We start from the raw sequence: 20,968 nt of genomic DNA, 5'->3' as shown, positions 1-20,968 counted from the left end.
GTTTCCTCTCACACATGAGCAAATCAGTACTCAGCCAAAGACTTGAGGATACAGCCCTACAGATTTCCAAAGCTTCCTTCAGTGGGTCTCTCTTACCTTCCACAAATTCTGGAATTTGTCGCCTGATGTCCTCCATGAATTCCATTCTTTGTCTCTTCAACTCAGTGAGACCCTCAATCTTGGCTTGAGTTTCTCTGTGCTGCATCCTGTAGATTGCCTCCAGGCCATAAGCAGAGACAGTTGCTGAACTGACCTCGGTTTTTTCTCTTTTTCTTAGGAATCTAGTCCCCACTACTCCATCATGGCTGCAAGTGAAAATTCTATTTTTGTAGTTCTTTGTTTCATTTTCTTTTTTTTTTAAGATTGTATTTATTTATTCATAAGAGACATAGAAAGAGGCAGAGACATGGGCAGAGGGAGAAGCGGCTCTGCGCAGGGAGCCCGAGGTGGGACTTGATCCCAGGACCCTGGGATCACAAACTGAGCCAAAGACAGCCGCTCAACCACTGAGCCACCGAGGTGTCCCTCTTTGTTTCATTTTTCAAGGTGAAAAGTTTTAGTAAAATCATTTTTTAGGTATTTATTATAAAATCTTAGTACCCATTTAAATGGATTTACTGGATTTTTTTTCTGTACCACTTATTCTCAGATAAGATAATGAGGACAAACTATACTTTATCCAAGATACGATATGAATTGTTAATCATTTTGGTATTCTAGAAGAATTCAATGCAAATAACAAACTTAGGAGGAAGATTGATGTGAAATACTAGTCATTTTCTGGTATTTATTTAGTCTATTTGTTAGGGATATGTATAATTTATATACTAAAATTTTATGTTAGCAAACAATAAAACATGCTTGGCATTTGGTGCAGTTTTTACAGTGCATAAATAAAAAAGAAAATGCATGCAGATTAATATGCTTTTGTTTCAACATGGGTATAAATTAGTTACTTAACATTATCCTTTCAAATTGGTAGTAGCTTTTCTTTCTCTTATTCATCACTGCCCATGCCAATTCAAGGGATCTTTAGAAAAATGCATAAACAACATCTAGTAAGAGAAGACTAACATGATCCAGTATGGATGGACATCTATCCACTGCTGCAATTGATTTGATTTCTGTATGTAATGGAAAGGCTAAGGGCAGACTGCTCACTTTCTGTCTGATGATAAGCAAATCTGTGCTCCTAGTTACATTCCTTGAATTATCCTGAATTCTTGCAGGGAAAGCATGAAGTACTTCATGGTGATCACTTCTATTTGGAAATAATTGGGAAATTAATTCAGCATGCAAAGCAGCAAGAAATGAACTTTGTTAATACCTGAACCATGCTCCTGACACATCTTGTTATGTTCTGTCTAATTTGCCACCTGATTTTCCATTTTCTCCCTCTCTCTCACCAGGAAAACTGTTGGTGTTTTCTGCTGCGGACCCAATTCAATTTCTAAGACTCTTCACAAACTGAGTAACCGAAACAACTCATATGGGACAAGATTTGAATACAATAAAGAATCTTTCAGCTGAAAGCCTTTGAGAAGAATCAGGACTCTAAACCAAGAATGAGTGCAATTTCTAAGACTTTGAAGCTCAGCTGAATCAAGTAGCTGTGTCATGCCAAAGAGTAGCAAGGTTTTCTTATTTATGATTATTTAAAAATGGAAATGCAGAGGATATGGCAGGATGACAGGTCACATTACATGTTTAATCTGGAAACCAAAGAGGCCCTGAAGAGTAGTTGCTGTGATGATTCACTTTTCAGTGCTCAAATGAAAACTATTTGATGCACACTGTTGATTTTTATGGACGATTCAAGAACTCCCTAGTGAGGCACTGCACTTGCTCACTGTGAGGCTGATAGCCTTGGTCCTCTTTAAATTGTTTTTGGTTGAACAAATACAAGATTGAATGAAATTAAAAATGCATTGAAACTCAGATTACATTTTCTACATGAGTATAAACAGAATAGCTTTGATTTAGAAAAAGCTCCAGGCAAATATAGTAGATGTTTGAAGATATAGCACAGGACTCTCTATTAATACGGGTACTTTGTGTCTCCTCTTCCTCACTACTGATGCTAATACCTCTATTTGATGTCTGTGGACTTCATGCTGAATGAACTTTTGTAGATGTTGATAGAGTATTTTTATATTTATCTTTCTTCCTTTTTCCTCTCTCTATGGAAATCTGCCCTCCTTTGCATGCATCAGACACAATGATTTAATCGATCCTTTTCATCTGCAGTTTACTTAATCTATTACTGTTGGATAGTAATGAAGAAAATATCATTACTGTAAATCATAAAGGAATGTATAGACTAAATAACTTTTTTCCTTTGTCAGCATTTTGGCCTCTGTTATTTTTATTTACTTTTTTCCCCCAGCATAGATTCTTATTTTTAGACCCTTAAGGTACTTTGTTTAATTTGCACTTTGAGACAGAAGAACATTGTGTCTCTCAGTGGTCACTGAGTCATAAGATGTCTTTCTTTTGTCACACATTGGTTTCTACTGGAGCCCATTGAAAGTGCAATCACATTCCTGAACAGTAACAACCAAAAAACCCGCCCATACTTTGCTTTCTACACAAGAGGAAATATTTCATTAATTATTTGAATTTAAGTTCAGAATCAAGAATAGTATTTGTTGCAGCATTTGGTATTCTGGGTCTTGATGGGAAATTATTGAGTTTAAAGTCACTCTTCGGACTATACTGCATGATCCTATCAGTTTATGCTCATTAGCCATTATATTCTTGGCTCAGGGGATGACTCTACTTCCCTACTTACGAATTAAGTTATTTTTGCAGTATAGTGATTTTGTTTTGTAGACATCTCTCATTTGCTATCAATTATAGCACATTGCTGAAATAAGCAAAATGACATACCTTGCCTTTGTTAAAATGTTGTGTGGTTTAACAGAACGTGATAGATGCTACTGTCATTTTTTTCTCTGATTCACCAGTAACAACCAAACAGGGAAACCGTCTAGCATTGAATAGCTATTAATATATTACTTACAGATATTTCTTCCTTCCCTTGGAATTCTTTCTTATTCTTTCTGTGGAAGGAAGGCAAGTCAGAAAAAGATATGGGAAATGTGCAATATTCCTACAGATTTAGCTCTAAAGGCATATTTGATAACCAGTACATCTTGGCAACACTATCTAAATTAAAAAGAATTATCATAAAAACATATAACAGAAAGAACTAGTAAAAAGAAGGTAATACAGGCTTGATGTGCAATACTCTTTACTGATCATAGTTTATGTATGTGATTGTATGAATACACCTAATTTCAGTAAAAGAGGTGGAAGGTTTTTCAAAAAAAGAAACATCCTTATGGGTAGGTCTGCTATTCTTGATGAACATCCTGTTCCTTTAAAATTCTAGTTGATGTTCAAACATGAAGTGTTAAATATAGAAAAGTTTTGCTTCTGCAGGTAGTAATAAAATTAGATTTTCATCATGCATGTAGAAGAGAGTTTTGTTTTGTTTTGAGGGATTTTTTTTTCTCCTCTGGGGCTACGTCTTGTCATACAGGTCTTAAAACAGTTATGTCAGTGGTGATAAATATTAAAATTGAAATGATATCTTTGAGATCTCTATAAGCACACTTTACCTTTGCAACAAATAAAGCAGGCAGTGTTTTTTCACAAGATGATCCAAGTTGAAGAAACATAATTTGTTTGCATGTACACTAGCATGAGCAGCCTCAGGGGTTTGAATTATGCAGCTCTGGATGGCCAATGGTATGACTGTGGCAAGTTGTCCCCACTCTGGGATTAAGATTTCTCATTTGGACTAGATTAGTAGTTATTAATCTTTTCTGGGTAATGTATCTTTTTGAGAACCTGATTAAAAGTGAAGATAAATGACATTGATACAAAATATTACAGTTTTGGGAAGCCCACAAATAATCTCCAAAAGCAAGGACCCCAATTTAAGAACCTCTAAACAAAATAATCCATCACTACAGGTCTTTCTACCTATACTTTTTTGTGTGATTTTTTTTTTTTTTTTTGCAAGAAACTATCTATTTTTGTAAGATTATAGTAGGAAATTAGCTGTCTGGACAAAGGAAAGGAAATTCTCTTTATATGCCCTCAAACAGAATCCAACAGAATATTCCCTGGGTTTTTAATCTTTTCAGGTGTCCTGCTTTATGCAAGGGAAGGCTGTGATTTTACATATCCATAATAATAAAAGACTCAGATTCATATACATACATACACACACACACATACATACCACGTGTATATTCAGGGCTTTTTTTTTTTTTAAGTCAGGTTAAAAATGAAATGGTAGTTTTTTGTTTTTTGTTTTTTTCATTTAGTGATTTAAAATGCCAGCTGGGTGATTGTGATAATAGAAGCACTTAAAGCAAAAAATAAAAGCAATATAGACAAAGCATAGGCTGAAATGATTTAATTTCTATATCCAAGTTACTTATGACTCCCCAAATCAGCGTTTATTTGGAGCACTCACAGCAGGTAATAGACTTAAATCAAATAAGGCATTGTTAAAGAGGCTGGCTGGAAGCCAATGGGCCATTGTCATCAACAGATAATGTTAGTGCTAAAGAATGTCTATGATGTTAAAGAGAAAAAAAACTTAAAAAAATATTTTTCCTTAAGGTTAGCTCAGCTAATCTGTGGTGGTGTTTTTAAACAAACTGGTGAGACATTTTTAAGTGCTGCTTATGATAAACATTTCCTTTTTGTGTGCTGTCCAGGATATTTTCATTCCCAGTAATGTTATAGAAACATAAAAGTCTGAAGTTAGGAGTAGTATTTTGTGGTCTACAAAACCAAGGTGTAAAGGGAAATGGTATCTTGCTCCATCATCTGCTGGGTGAAATGTACGGCACAGGGAATGCATAGTAATATTGTAGTAACGTGTGGTGACAGGTAGTGACTGCACTCATTGTGGTGGGGGATAAAAAGTCTTCCTTTGAGTTTGTCACAGAGCTGAAACTGGGGTTCAGCCTTCCTCACCTCTGCTACTGAAAGATGCTTTCCCCCTCCTCATGACATACATATCTTTTTTTAAAATTTTTATTTATTTATGATAGTCACACACACAGAGAGAGAGAGAGAGAGAGGCAGAGACACAGGGAGAGGGAGAAGCAGGCTCCATGCACCGGGACCCGACGTGGGACTCGATCCCGGGTCTCCAGGATCGCGCCCTGGGCCAAAGGCAGGCGCCAAACCGCTGCGCCACCCAGGGATCCATGACATACATATCTAATAAGATGTATCTGGTCCTGTTAGTTTGAGTCTCCCTGTAAACTCTATTTAGTGCAAGGTGGAAAATAAGGTAGTATGTCTTAACTCCAGATTCAGGTGCAGAAAATCCACACTCTTCTTCCCTATGTATCTTCTGATTCTAAATGTAAGTCTTCTATATTTTGCCAATTAGTACCTATTTCCAGAAATCAGTTTTAAAATATGGCGATCATGCTAAAGGGATTATGTTCTCCAGAACTTTGAAGAAATATGTCATAGTATGGTTTCTAGGAAAAACTAATATTTAATTTTAAATTTAGATTTATAAACAGAAGTCATAACTTCCCAGCTTTCTAACCATCCAGGGAAATGTTGATATTAACACAGATGATTATTATTCTCTACTCATATGACCATTATGTTCAGGAGAAAAGAATCAGCTTTTTGTTAACTAGAGAGACAGGAAATAAATGAAACCAAGCATAATGAGCATTTACTTCAACCAGCGCAGAACAATGAGAACTCTCTGTCTCCTTCTGTCTAAATCTCCACTCCATTACCCCAGCTTCCTTTTTTTTTTTTTTTTTTTTTTAATTTTTATTTATTTATGATAGTCACAGAGAGAGAGAGAGGTGCAGAGACACAGGCAGAGGGAGAAGCAGGCTCCATGCACCGGGAGCCTGATGTGGGATTCGATCCTGGGTCTCCAGGATCGCGCCCTGGGCCAAAGGCAGGCGCCAAACCGCTGCGCCACCCAGGGATCCCTACCCCAGCTTCTTTATCCCATACTGTGGTATTCTCAAAGGACAAAGTTGCGAAAGCTAGCTGGATGAAGTTTTCCAAACCAAAGAAGCAGAAGACTTCAAATACTTAGCAAAGAAGGGTCCATTAAAAGAGAAAGAGAAAAATGGCCATGCCAGTCACTTAAAATTAGCAAAAAGTTAAGTAATGTTGTTTTAGAACAGAGACCAGAATTTTTTTTTTGAAGTGAATATGCAGAATGTTTAGTTTCTCTTATAAAAAAAATTTTATGTCCCTGTTGATAAAATCTAAAAGTGGATTTCTTATTTTACGTTGTAAAATAAGAAAAAAAACACACCAATAATCTTACGGCAGTGTTAAGCAGCATTTTAATTGGTAAGGGCAAGAAATGCTTCAGAAGAGCAAAACTACGAAGGAAAAAAAAAGGAGTCAAGGAAAGAAAAATTATTGAACACATCAGGACGTGATGATGCTTTTCTTTTCAGAACTTGATAGATGTTCAAGTGTGGCAGAGCTGGCTATTACTGCGGTTTGGGAAAATGTAAAAAGATGTAATGTTTGGTTTGTTTCTAGGGGTCCTTTCACATTTTCATTGCCATTAGAATTTTAGCAGAAGCGTTACCTTTGATCAGAATTATATCTGGCTTCTAGGAGAATTAGAGCTTTCATGAGCTGCTGGTTGACCTGGAGACAACCCCGCCATTTAGATGAGAACCAGCATTATGTAAATGTGCTAATATATGTTGCAATAAAAAAAAAAACGGAGTCTGCCATGCATTTTTTCAGCTGCATACACTGCACATTAAAATTCTGTCACTGCAAGGTCATATTTCTCCGCTCTTATCCTTCCACCCATTGAATGAACCCTTCTTCATAAATGCAGACACTGAGCAACAGAAGTTCTCTCTTGTATTGTAACAGTGTATCTGTTCACCTGCACATTCATTTAAAACTAGTTATCAATTAGGATGATTATATAATTCATTTTAGTGGTGAGAAATCTACACAGTGTACAAAATGGGGGCCTTGCTTATCTGCTAAAAAATACATGGCAACCAACACATTAGGGAGAAAACACTTCCATCTTCTAGGTATTCCCCTCCAACCGACTCTTAAAAGAATGTAAAATACCTTACCACATATATGTCAGAATGTGACCTGGGTTGTACTCCACATTCTGTGACTTGATGTACTTACTGCACAGTTTATTCTTGATTCCCAGGGACTGTCTAGTTTAGGAAAATTCTAGCTCTCAAGTCAGCTTAGCATCTTTAACCACATAGCTAGGTGCTCACCAGGTGCAATTATGTCCTTGTTTTAAAGATGGCCGCCATTTGCTTACCAAATGGCATTGACAGGGACCTTTCTTTCATTTTTTTCTCTTCACATTAAAATTTGATTCATATTCAGAGTTGGGAAAAGTAGAAATTGCTTTCAAAAGTAATGATTGATTGAAGTTCTGTTTACCCTGAGAGTGCCAGGGTCATCATTTTGTCCAGCTACCTTTAGTGTGTAGAGTAGACAGGCCCTAGGTTAGAAATCCAAAGATGTGTAGCCTTTGCCCCTGAAGAGTGTAAGGCTATGAACATAAAAATGTGTGTAATTTCTACCTCTGCTTGCATGCCTTTTATTGGGATGTAGTGGAGCAAGCATGTGGGGAAGAAGAGGGGAAAACTTGCTGAGGTAAGAGAAATTCCCTGGGTAAATCATCCTTAGTAAGTTTTTTGATAACATAGCAAAAACCAAACACTGCTCTGAGGAAGTATAAGCATAGGCTTTTATGAGTCACAGTCCATTGTACCTGAAAGGTTTAGAATTTAATTATGTTTTCTGGGCAAGTAGAGAAATACCCACAAGCAAATAAGCATCACTATCTATCTTTGTTTTTCTGAGATTCCCATAAACATCTGCCTGTTATATTCAATATAGCTGCCTTCTGGATTCCTCTTCACTAATTTTGATCAGGCCCAATGTGGCTAGAGATGGTTGTATTGATCTAGGACAGTCAAGCTAGGAATTGCCAGACGGTGATATAAGTTATCCTATTTTCTTAAGGTTTGATGGAGGAAAAAGCAGGTATTTATGAGACATCCTACTGAATTAAAACCAAGGCCTATATCTTAAAACTAGAAATAATTCTATAGAGAGAAGAACAGCACTTCACTGTAGCTATTTAATTCCTAGATGGAATAAAATTAATCTTTTAAAAACTGTTACCAAAGATACTTCACACTATGTATCATCATCAAAGCTGTGTTATTTTGTAGAAATTTGTATTTAAATTGTGTGTGTGTGTGTGTGTGAGAGAGAGAGAGAGAGAGAGGAGAGAGAGAAAGTAAATTGCCTGAATGAAAATGACATTCTGCAATAATGTGTAATGACACTTTCTAGCTTTCATAATAAGCATTCAGTGGTGGCAGGTATGCAATTGGAGGAAGAAGCATAGTTCTATCAAAATAGAGATGCTCAGCAATCCAAGTGTGGCATTTGATTCTTGTCTGGCTAAATGGAGGTGTGAGTTTATACCTTGCTAGAGAGGAAGCACTAACCCGGAGTCAGTACTTGGCAAAAATTTGGAAAAAATATATAGAGAGTTATTTTTTAATGTAATTTTATTATTGTAAAGACATGGTATGTTTGTAGAAAACCTTTATTGTTTTAGAACATGGCACAGTGTTCAAAAGCTAAACAAAGAAAGATTGGACAAATATACTTAAAATCCCTCTCATTATAAACTAATTGTGGGGATACCTGGGTGGCTCAGCGGTTGAGCATCTGCCTTTAGTTCAGGGTGTGGTCCTGGGATCCTGGGATCGAGTCCCACATCAGGCTCCCCACATGGAGCCTGCTTCTCTCTCTGCCTGTATCTGCCTCTCTCTGTGTCTCTCATGAATAAATAAATAAAATCTTAAAATTTTTTTAAAAAATAAACGAGTTGTGTATCTTTGGCAGTAATAAGAATTTTCTCCAGGATTTTTACAACAGGTTAGTGTTATTTTCTCCAGGATTTTTAGAACAGATTAGTGTTCTTTTCATCCTAATGAAAGAACCAATGATCACACTAGTCTTACTTGTGAAGATATTAAACAAGCAATATTTAAGAAATGTTCCTTTGAAGCATTAAAAGTGGTCTAATTCCAAACTTCTCAACTCTTGTAACTTTCATTTTGTCTGATGTATAATTGGGAAATATAGAATGCTAATATCTAAATTTAATATGCTGGGTTTGGGATTTTGGTTTTACTTGGGGGTTGGTGTTTTTTATTTTGCTATTATTCTTATGTACATCTCCTAATCGTGCCTGTTAAAACATTGAAATATTTATACAATTTAAAGATGTCAAAATCATATATTTTTTTCTGCATAGAAAATTAATAAAATACAGTATGTTCATCATGAAGTCTAAATGTTGAACTTTTATACTTTATCACTGAGGATTTCAGTTTTACCCAACCATTACGTTTGCTTTAAATATTTACAACCATATAGTCACTCCTCAAAGAACTTTGTTTGCAGTGTTCCCCTTTATCTGTGGTTTTGCTTTCTGTGGTTTTAGCTTCAGTTCCACGCAGTCAACTGTGCTCTGGAAGCAGATGATCCTCCTCCTGAAGTATCAGGAGGTCAATACATAGTAGCGGTGTGACGCTAAGTCAAGATGCCTGCATTATTCCCCTTACTTCTTTTCCTCATGTGAACATGAGTACAGTACAATAAGATATTTTGAGAGAGGGCCACCCAGGTGGCTCAGCGGTTTAGCGCCACCTTCAGCCCAGGGCCTGATCCTGGGGTCCCAGAATTGAGTCCCATGTCAGGCTTTCTGCATGGAGCCTGCTCCTCCCCCTGCCTGTGTCTCTGCCTCTCTCTCAATCTCTCTCTCTCTCTCTCTCTCTCTCTGTCTCTCATGAATAAATAAAATCTTTAAAAAAAAAGATATTTTGAGAGAGAGAGAAAGACCACATTGTTGTTATGGTATATCGTTATAATTGTTCTATTTTATTATCAATTATTGTTTTTAATCTCTTACTGTGCCTAATTTATAAAATATACATTACCATAGATATGTATATATACGGAAAAAATGCAGTATACCTAGGGTTCAGTACTGTCTGTAGTACTATAGTACTATCTCAGGCATCCACTGAGGAACTTGAAATATATCCCCTGTGGATAAGGGGGTATTTTCTCCAACATATCACCATCTCCCTCTTTAGAAATCTGTGAATTACACAAAATAAAGAACACTAAGAGAATAACTCACATCTGACATTTACATAGGTGGGATATGTGCCATTTGCCATAAGCTCTTAGAGACAAACCTGTGTTCCAGCACCATCTGAAAGCTAGTTTTCATTGTGTGATTTCCCCCATCAGAATAATGCAGAATAAGATTCATTCCATGTTGTGTTTCTGTGATGGCTATGAACCTGTAATTTGATAGTGGACAGGATGAGTGAAAATGCTTCAGTATAGACGATTGTGGTCACGTTTAGGTCCTTAGATATGCCTCACAAGGTATACAAAATTGGAAAGCCCTTTTGCATCAGCACAGTGAAAAGGTATTTGCTTCAGAGTAAAACATGTTACACTATCCATGTTTATAAATATATGTTCTTTGTATTATTATTGTTGTTTTCTCTAATCTAAAAGTTATTCCTGGGTCAATTCAGATGCTACCGTGCTCTAATCTTAGAGCTTTTATAGGTGGTGCCTTGTTTGTAGAGTTTAAGCAGGTTACTTCACTATGTGATACTGCATTATTCTCAATTCCTACCACATTGCAGTCCTTCAAGTGATTCATTTTCAAAGAATCTTCTTTCCTAGGATCGTGTCTTGCCTCCTGTATTTTGCCAGGTTGTCATGCATTCTGTCATGGGCATTTCAATAGGTCACGTTCAAATGCATTTAAAGGCAAGATTAGCAGTTACGTGCTTGCATTCCCTATGTGCATTATTTGCTTTGTGTCACAATGGGGTCATGAGTGCATGCTTTAATAGCATTAGTGTTGTAAAATTACTCAGCAGCAGCAACCAGTGAGAAAAAACCACAAAAGATAATTGGGAGAAAAAATGTTTTGGGGTATGCAAATGAAGGAGACTTTGATGTCAATCTCAATCCTGAAGATTAGAAGTTCCTCCCTTTATTCATATTGATTAGCCTGCTGTCAGGAATGTGTTTGCCAGAGCTCAAAAAATATGAAAATGTGTGACAGTAAAAGTTCCTCATCAGACTTTTTATTAGGCAATGAAATCTATAAGAAATCTTTTTAAGGGGCTTGTGTTACAGACGCCCTGTTTTCATCTTGCTGATAAATGTGTCATCAACTTGCTTACATTTAGATGTAAGCAAACATCTAAAACTTGGTTTTGCATTTCAGATAGAGACCCAAGGTAGTGTGCAAAAAAAATAAATAAATAATAAATAATAAAAAATACTCCTTTGACTTAGAGTGACTGTTAATTGTCAGATTTCAAAGTCACCTTGCATGCATTTTGACAAGGTGAGTTCTGAAATTAAATTTCCAGTTTGTTCTGACAAAAGACTTTGGTGGGAGGTTTTGATTACTAAACAAATTCAGACTTCAAGTTTTTGTAATAGCTGTCTGTTTGCCTGAGGTTTCTTTTATGGTGGTGGTGAGAAGTAGTTAATTATTTATTTTCAAATCCCGGATGGCATGCTTGGGTGGTGGGGACGGCTGGGGGGAACATTTGGTCTTTCAAAGCAGATGGAAACAATATGTCTAGTAACGTGTTACAACTGTATGGGCTCTGTGAAGCTTGCCTTTTGGAGCTGTTGGCCTCTACCCTTTAACATCTACCTGTCAGTAACAGGAAGGGTGCTCCAAAGTCCATCAGTGGGCAGACAGCCCTGGGAGCCACAGCCGTGATCTGAAACTGTTCCATGACCCAGCTTCTCTTTTCCATTGCCTAATATAGACTCCAGTCTTTACCTGTTTTCTTGAAACCAGCTTTTTTTTTTTTAAAGATTTTATGTATTTAATCATGAAAGACACAGAGAGAGAGAGAGAGAGGCAGAGGCACAGGCAGAGGGAGAAGCAGGCCCCATGCAGGGAGCCCGACGCGGGACTCGATCCCAGGACTCCAGGATCACGCCCTGGGCCGAAGGCAGGCGCTAAACTGCCGAGCCACCGGGGCTGCCCTTTTTTTTTTTTTTTTTTTTAGATTTTATTTATGCATGAGAGACACAGAGAGAAGCAGGGACTCAGGCAGAGAGAGAGAAGAGATTCCATGCAGGGAGCCCGATGTGGGACTCAGTCCCAGGACCCTGGGATCAGGACCTAAGCGGAAGGCAGACGCTCAACCACTGAGCCACCCTGGTGCCCCCCTTGAAACCAGCTTTGACCTGGAACCTTTACCAGGAACTCTCAAGCATGTCCTTTTAATTTTTTTTTTCCTGTTGTTTCCAAACCCAGCTAGAGATCTTAGAACTGCCCCACCCCACCCAGTCCTACAGCCTATTTGTTTATGTCTTTGTGTTAACCTAGGCTCTGCTTCTGTTTTCTATTCAACTCCTGAATTAACCTACTGTCCGTGGTTCTGAGTTTCTTTTGTCTCAGGGCTCAGAGTAGTCACTCCCTCTCTGCGCCCATGGTCACTGTCGCTGCCATTCACACACGGTATATTATAGAACTAGGTGACATTATGGTAACCTGATAGGTAGGGTTTATTTCTCTGTAAAGTGATGCTCTAGTTACAGTTGAGTCTTGTTTCTTTCGGTAGTTTTGTTTTGTGAAGATGCCACGGCACACACCAAATTAGTGAATACTAAACCATTGCTCCCATTTTAGGTTCTGTGAGCCTCTGATCACAATACTTTTATCAACGAATCAATACATAACCTTATGTGTGTTTCTTGTTTAATGCATATTGTTGATTCATCAACATTGGACACATGGCCAACAGCACTTGTAATTTATGCTTAAATAAGCTTGTCTAACCTAGTATGTTTTCCTAGTAAGGCACATCATAGCCATCTTGCACTTAGGAACACTGGACAGGACTTCATTACATTTGAGGGCCATTTTAAGAAGCAAAATCACCAACAAAAAGCAGAAGCATGCAAAAAAATGTGGCACTAAATGAACCAAGGAAAGGACAGCAGTATAGGAGCTGAAGCAAGGAGGCAGAGAGATGGCACATTTTATATCAACTGGGAACATGAGCCTCAAGTGACAAATTTTTCATTGTTCTGTGTAGGTGTGCAAATGACCAGGAAAATACAGCAAGTAGGGATTTGGGGGTTCCAGAAAAATTTAGCAAGTAGGTGACTGGCACATTAGGAATCCATGAATAACAAGGTTATTAAGGTTAATGATTTGTGTCTATTTCTCCTGGATATGGCAACTGGGAAGGAAGATTCTTTGCCTTTTCATAGCTTTCATCTTTATTCTTCCCACTTATTACTGATTTTGAGCTAACTTGGAGTATCTTTTCTATAGGTGAGAAAAATACTTCTCCATCTTGTTCTGTTTCTCTTTTAATCCTTTTCCTTCTTCCACCTCGAAAATCAGGAGATATTAATTTGATTGGACAGATTATGGAATTTCGATTGGCTCACATTTATTAGTAGGTGTGGTTATTGTGTGTAAAACATTGTGCATACTTGGGTTCAGAAAAAAATTAACATCCAGACCTGTGACTGCTATGCTTCTTAGAAGGGCCCACTCGCAAGGTTGGCCATTTGCTGGCATCTGGGAACTTCAATTTCGGGAGTGTTCCCATCACACTGACTGATAAGAGTAGCTCAATATGACTAAACTGTTGTGTAAGCAATAAGGTTTATAATGAACACCTGCTTTTCTTCTGGGAGTCAGGGATTTTGATGGATGGTAGGCACAGGGTGCCTGTGCGATCAATCCCCAGTGAAAATTTTGAGTCTCTAATGAGCTTCCCTTGTAGACAACACTTGACAAAGGTCAACGCAACTTGTTACTGGAGGGATTCTGTGCAGGCTGTATGACTCCATGAGGAGGAACTCTTGGAAGCTTGTGCGTCATTTCCTCTGGACTTTTTTTTTTCCGTTTACTGATTTTTCTTTGTGTCCTTTTTTGTAATAGACCTTAACTGTGAGTACAACTACACCCCAAGTCCGTCGAGTCCACCTAGAGAATCTCCGAACCTGTGTCATGCTGGGCACCCTGGCACAACCTGTGCGCCTCTCAGTACCTTGTCTTTCACTAGTCCTCTGTGGGCCGTGAGGCAGGTGGACTCGGGACCCTATCCCATCCTCTCAGCTCACTTCTCCACTTTCTTCTGTTCCATGCTGACCCTTAAAGCAGCCTGTCTGAGAGTCGCTGTGCTCTTTGTTGCGCGTCTTTTCTCTCACCGACAGACTAATGGCAGTGAATGCCCTGGATCTGGAGTCATCCTTTACTAACAGGTGAGGGCACCATTTGGAACTATTGCTTCTATCACGTCCTAGGCATCAGCCTAGCTTTGCCAGAGAGCTCCATATTGGGGTTAGACACTGGCCGTTGCCTACACCACTTCTTCTCTTCTTTGCATATTGTTTATCTCGTATACAATATCTGACACACACAACGTAAGAGTACCTGACACAAAACAGAAATGATTGGCAGAGCAGGATTCAAACATCCTTTGACCACTTTTGTTAAATATTATTAATATACTATCCACTATGCTGATACTCCTCGTCTGTTTCCATTTTCTACCCATCCTCTTCTCCAACCTGTCTGTTCCCATCTTTTCCTTAGTGAGCTCTGCTGTGAGGATTAACTGTTCTAAGATATGCCTTTTTCTCTTTTTTCTCTGACCTGCACTCTCCAACCTCTCTTTTTATCAAATCTCATAATTCCAACCATAACTTACAGAACAGCTTATATTTCCAGGAAAAACAAACTTGACTACATCAGCCATTTTTATTACACCTTTAAAAAGTACCAGAGACCAGTTTTCCCACCATTCTTTGGTTTATTTCATACAGAAAATCATTCCACCCGAGAGAGCATTTATATATATGGTCAACATATGACACGGTGATACTAATTTGATTGCTTATCAGATATCATATTTTTTAGTGTTACACTTTGTCAAGATGGAGGCTGATGACTTGTTTCAGTTAACCTTACAGTTTGGTGTCTTTCTGGACATACTGAATTCCAGAACTGACAATATAACACAATGGTTAAAATTCCTTTTGGGACAGACTCCCTGAATTTTAGAGCCATAGTGTTTAAGTTAAAATCCTGCCTAATGCTAGTTCTGTTAGTTTGGGCAATTTTTTTTCATTAACTCACCTCAGCGTTAGTTTTTTTACCTATAGAGTAAGAATTATGAATGAATAGAATAGATACAAAGTATTTACACAGAATAAGTGCTCAGTGCTGTTAATAACAATAATAATTTTATTAAATAGAGAAAGATAAGTATGGGAGTTTGGAAGCAGTAGGGTAGAGCAGACAAGTATGAATCCAAAGTCTAGTTTTGCAACTTTTGGGCAGGTCTCTGTTCCTTGGGTTTCTACTTTATTAAAATTAAGATAATATATCCACTTCAGGGTTTATATGAAAAGTAGCAATTATATAGTAATAGTGCTTAGGATTATGTCTAACATAACAGATAAAAGGTAACTGTTATGAGTATTATGGAAGAAATTAGGCCAGCCTGAAGAAATCTGGTAGTAGATTATGGATAATTAGTTACTTATTCTGTATAATGATCTTATTTATGAAAATGTGTTTTAAGATACTGCTCTGAGGTGATATTTCCATTACAATTTCATAATTATTTGCTTGCCTGACACCATTGATTGTTCATTTCTTTAATGAAGTGCACAGCCTTAGGACCTTAATCATCTTTATATTCTGGTTCCTCACAAAATATCTGATTCTCAGTAGGTTCTCAGTACCGTGCTAAATTAAATCTAGTTCTCATGCTGTTGTTATGACTAAGGAGCATACAAATAGGAAATATTGGGTATTGTTAGAGGTACTTCTAAGCATAGAAAGAATCTTAAAATAGTCCTCAGGAAACAGAAAAATGTTATTAAAAAAAAACGAAAGGAATTAGTTAATCATTTATATTATCAAAGTTTTTTTTAGCACCCACACATTCATTATTTGACTAGTTAGGGGAAAGATAGACTTCAAAATTTGAATATTAATTTTGGTTTCTCCTCTCAGTTGCTTATGAAATCAAGTCCTCTTAATTCTTTTCTTTTTGAAGTTCCTTGCATCTGTCCTTTTCTCTTCCCTTGGCCACCATTCTAGTAGATACAACTTCAATACCAGTTCATTAATTCATCGGCCAAAATATAGAGTAGCATTATAGACTACTCACATAATAGAAATGATATTTCCATGTATACTTGAGAACATTTTTCACAAAAAAATATTCAATATCCACAGCTCTTGGTCTTCTTTTCTATTTAATATCAATGGCTACAGTCAAAACTCTTGTTGGCATCAGCTAAGGATGCATCTCAGCGAAAAGTTTCAGAGAATAACCACCCCAGTGACCTCTAGTCATCTGAGATGCAGGAGAGCAAGGTTTTCTTTTGCTTTGCTAGAAAAGCTACATTATTATCAAAGGAAACAAACTGAAAATCCTTGCATACTTTTTTCTGTCTTGCATTCAAACCTTGATGCAAGATATACCAGTCATCTGAATAACCATCAGGATTAGCTTAAATGCCGTTACTTCCTTGAACTTTTCTTGATGTTACCAACAGATGTATACACAAACACACACAACATAAGATCACATACATGTGACATATATTCAAAAATCCATGAACTTTGGAATTAGATGTAAGTTTGAATCTCAGCTTCACATTAGCAGTGTGACTTTAGGCATGCTACTTAGTCCTTTAGTAGTATTTTAGCTTTTCTTTCAAATGAGGATAATACTAAACTCACAGAATTTTAGTGACAATGGAATGAGATTAAATGCATAATATGCATTTGACATGACATATGATAAAGTCTCCTGTAAATGTTAAGTCCATTAAGTTTTTCAACTTCTGTAATTCTTCTCTAATGACCCCAAGCCAGATATGATTTATAATTTGTGCATGTAAATATCTCTTACATTTCTTCCTGGGCTGCAAACATCATAAGGGCAGCAATTCTATTCACTTTGGTATGTCCACAAATCCAAGCCCGAGTATGCCTAATTCTAGCCCATGATTTTATCGATTGCTTTCTACAAAGAATTGGTCTGAACTAAATTATTTTTATAAATTATTCCAGTATTGTCTATCATTAATGGTCTTTTCATCATGATTTATCATGCTATGGAAGCTCTAATGGGAATGTTCACCATCTGCATCTAAGAACATTGTCTTCTAGAGCCATTAGCAGATTTATCATTTCATTGTGCTTTCAATTCCTGCTGCGGATCTTTCCATGAGCACTTTTCTCTTCTTAGGGTCACACTTTCACACTTTTCACCAGCTTCTCTATTTTCTTTCTTTCTTTCTTTCTTTCTTCCTTTCTTTCTTTCAGATTTTATTTATTCATGAGAAACACAGAAAGAGGCAGAGACATAGGCAGAGAGAGAAGCAGGCTCCCTATGAGGAGCCCAATGCGGTTCTGACTAGATCCCTGGACATCCGGGATCACGCCCTGAGCCAAAGGCAGATGCTCAACCACTGAACCACCCAGGTGCCCCTCCATTTTCTTTTATTAGGAGTATTACCTCATTTAATACAAGCTTGACCTTTTGCAGAACTATCAGCATCCCTAAGTGTTTGGAAGTCCTTTAAATTTTGAGGTGGGGGCTGCTGTGGTTTTCTATGTACACTCTGTGTTTATTCTGTTTTTGGTTTTCTGTTTGCTGAGATCTAACTTTTGTAGATTTCATTTTCATTCTTCTGTGTAATATCCATCACATGCTTACTAGAGGCCAGGCACTGAGACTATGTCTGGCAATCAGTGCCAGCCTTGTCTTCGTTGAGCTATTGCTTTAATGGAAGAAAATACACTAAGCTATATATGTACACAAATTGTAATGTAATGAAAAGCCATGGTAAATGCTATGAAAGAAAAATAAGTGACGAGAAGTTATGAAAAAATATCTATTTTGTGAAAGGGGCATTTGAGATCTAAAATATGAGTAGGAATTTGGGGAAGAGGGAAGTGATATCTGGGGTGCTATAATGGCAGAAAGAATCATACATTTAATGAGCTGAAAACCAAACAAAAGCAAACAAACCACTATATGGCAGGAACACTGCAGGTAAGAAGCAGAATGGGATGAGACAGGCCTGGAAGACAGGCAGGCCCCAAACAAGGACACCTTTGTTGAGAGGACCTGGAATTTAACCGGGAAGGAATATCAACCCTCTAAAGTGGTAGAAGCACGCTTAAACACAGCCACTTCAGTTGTTATGGGGATTAGAAAAAGGCAAGTGAAGATGGTAGACTCTAGCCAATGGGTTATTGCAGTAGTTTGAGCAACAGATGATGATGGCTTAGGCCAGACCTGAAATAGCTTACCTACAGAGGGCAGGTGAGAATGAAGTGGACACCTTCCACATGCACAGTATATTGCAGGTACAACCAAGAGTACCACTCACAGATGGAGGGTAAAGGGGATGACATATTAGAAGGCACTTCAATGGCTAGGGTCTAGGTGTCATTTATTCATGTGTGGCAGCTTGGGGGAGGAACTAATTTTTGAAAAGATATTAAGAGTTCATTTTTAAATATAAGTTTGAATTCTTGCAGGATATTGAAGTAAATTTAAAAATAAGCAGTTGGATGTATCCATCAGGAAATCTGAAAAGAAACTTGAGCTAGAGATAAAGCTTTAGAATCAGCAATAATTGTGAAAATTTGGGAAAAGAAATTAACAAAGAAAGTAGAATGGGAAGATAAGAGAATCTTAGGGATCCTGTTTTGTATGGAACAGATTGCTCCTTCAGGACTGAGACACTCATTTTCCTAGCTCCTGGCAGTGTTAGCTGCAGATTGTGCACAGCTGAGCCCTTGCCAGAAACTAGAAGGGAATCTCTTGCTCAAATTTACACCTCCTCCCCTGGGACAGCTCATACACAATGAGTAGACAAGGTGGAGAAACAAAAGTTAAAGATCTTTGTCTTGATGTGGGACCATTCCAAAGGGCTATTCCAGCTTCAAATAGCTCTAGGATCAGCTGAGACTTTGGAGAAGCCTCATGGAGACATCTGGTGTCAGATGCAGTCTTGGGAAGCCGGTTCTGAAATAGGATCTTGCTGTTGGAAAACCTACCAGTTAAATGGCAATGAAGACTGTCACCAGTTATCCTTGGAGAGTGGGTAATTCCTAGCTTGTTTAGTGAGCAGTTGTTACACACTTCACCTGGAATAGGCTAATAGTTGAATGGAATACACTCAAGCATAATTTAGGGATTTGAGAAGTTCAAGGTGAATGGCTCTTGTTTCGTGCTATGGATACATTGAAAAGGAAACAATGAAACAATGAAAGACTGGGAGTAATTATCTGAAGGTAGATTGTGAAAGCCAGTGAACCTACAATTTAAGCTGATACTTGAAAGCGAGAGAGCCTCCTTGGCAGGATCTAAATAAAGAGGATTTCGTCCCCTGCCACCAGAGGATGGAAACACCAGATGATCAGTCTAGGACTTAATAACATGGGAAACTGAGTTGCTACAAAGTTTGAATTTTTTAACCTTATCAATTCTGATACCTAAAAATCAGGTACACAACTGATGAATCACCGATCTCTATGTCTGAAACTAATGATGAATTTAAATTTAAGAAAGAAGGATGCTTTCTACACACACACACGCGCGCGCAGATTTCTGAGAAGGGCACCAGTATTTTTGAGAAGCTCACTAGTGTCTGTGCCCTGTAAATCAGAACTAAAAGTAGGAGAAGTAGCTTTAGAACTGATTCTAGTGGGGATCATAGTATATTAACATATAGCAAAGAAGATGTGGCAGTGAGCACATGCCCATGGGATCCAATGGGTCTGTCACATATCACACTACCCAAAAGCTGTTAGCTTGTGTGTTTGAAGCTGCGGCCCAAGAATGGCTCAGAATAAGGAGGATCTGATCTCCTAACCATGTGTGACAGCTTTTGCTGTGTCAACTTGGCTATACTAAACTCCTGTATCAGAATTTCTTTTCTACTATGTTTCTAAAATGAACCACAAGGAATATTCTCTCACAGAGCTGGAAGAAGCATTTTGTAGCATACACACATCTTTAGTTATTTGGTCAAACACTAATGGAGGTGCTGTTAGGAAGGGGATTTGTAGGTATCATTGAAGGGCCCCACTCAGCTGGTTTTAAGTTAGCCAAAAGGGAGATTATTCTGAGCCTGACTCAATCAGTTAGAAGCCCTTTCAACAGGGTTTGGCGTTTCCTGAGTAAAGAGATTTGTACCTGTGGTCACGTTTCAGCTCAGGCTCTTGGGATTTCAGTTTCCTTGGGTGTCTTCCCTTCTGAACTGCTTGCCCTAAGAAGCTCAGATATATTTCATAATTTATTTCATAATTACCCATTATTGCATAAGATAGTTCCTCATAATAAATTTATATATTATAAATCTATGAAAATAATATACATTATTTTCATATAATAATATAAATTTCTCTGTACATATTATTCATATCTGTTCTAGCTGTAGAACTCCTTGTAGGACTGGTGGGGCTTCCACTGTATTTCATTTTTTCTTACTGCCATACCCTGCTTCTGTTATTCTCTTAGCAGTGTGAGTCCTGCAAGTACTTCCTAACAAATCTGAATGTAAACTTCTGCCTTGGTCTGTTTCTCAGAGAAGCCCAACAAAGAAACTCTCAGTATGCTCAGATAGAAGAGTTGAGCATGGAAAGAATGTTTCAGTAAATATTTTCAGTAATGGGCCTGGCTTTGGGGGGCAATATGGTTTTCATTGGAACTTCTCAGCTCTATCATTGTAGTGTGAAAACAGCCATTGGCAGTATAAATGAATGGATGTGGCTGTGTTCCAACAAAATTTCATTTATAAAAAC

General features: G+C 37.7%; 1 protein-coding gene across 6 annotated transcripts in view; it reads left to right on the top strand.

Moving 5' to 3' along the window:
• Nucleotides 1-9,398, top strand: part of NOX4 (NADPH oxidase 4) — a 179,672-nt gene extending 170,274 nt beyond the window's left edge. For all 6 annotated transcript variants that reach the window (XM_072794979.1, XM_072794977.1, XM_072794975.1 and 3 more), the window contains one exon: nucleotides 1,410-9,398. In XM_072794979.1, the coding sequence (XP_072651080.1) occupies nucleotides 1,410-1,530 (121 nt within the window). In that variant the 3' untranslated portion in view covers nucleotides 1,531-9,398. The remainder of the gene's footprint in view (nucleotides 1-1,409) is intronic.
• The last annotated feature ends 11,570 nt before the right edge of the window (nucleotides 9,399-20,968 follow it).

This window comes from Canis lupus, chromosome 23, assembly GCF_048164855.1.
Source record: "Canis lupus baileyi chromosome 23, mCanLup2.hap1, whole genome shotgun sequence".
In the NCBI taxonomy this organism is placed as follows: domain Eukaryota; kingdom Metazoa; phylum Chordata; class Mammalia; order Carnivora; family Canidae; genus Canis; species Canis lupus.
Note: the sequence above shows the minus strand (reverse complement) of the source record. Positions and strands in the feature narration are given on the sequence as shown.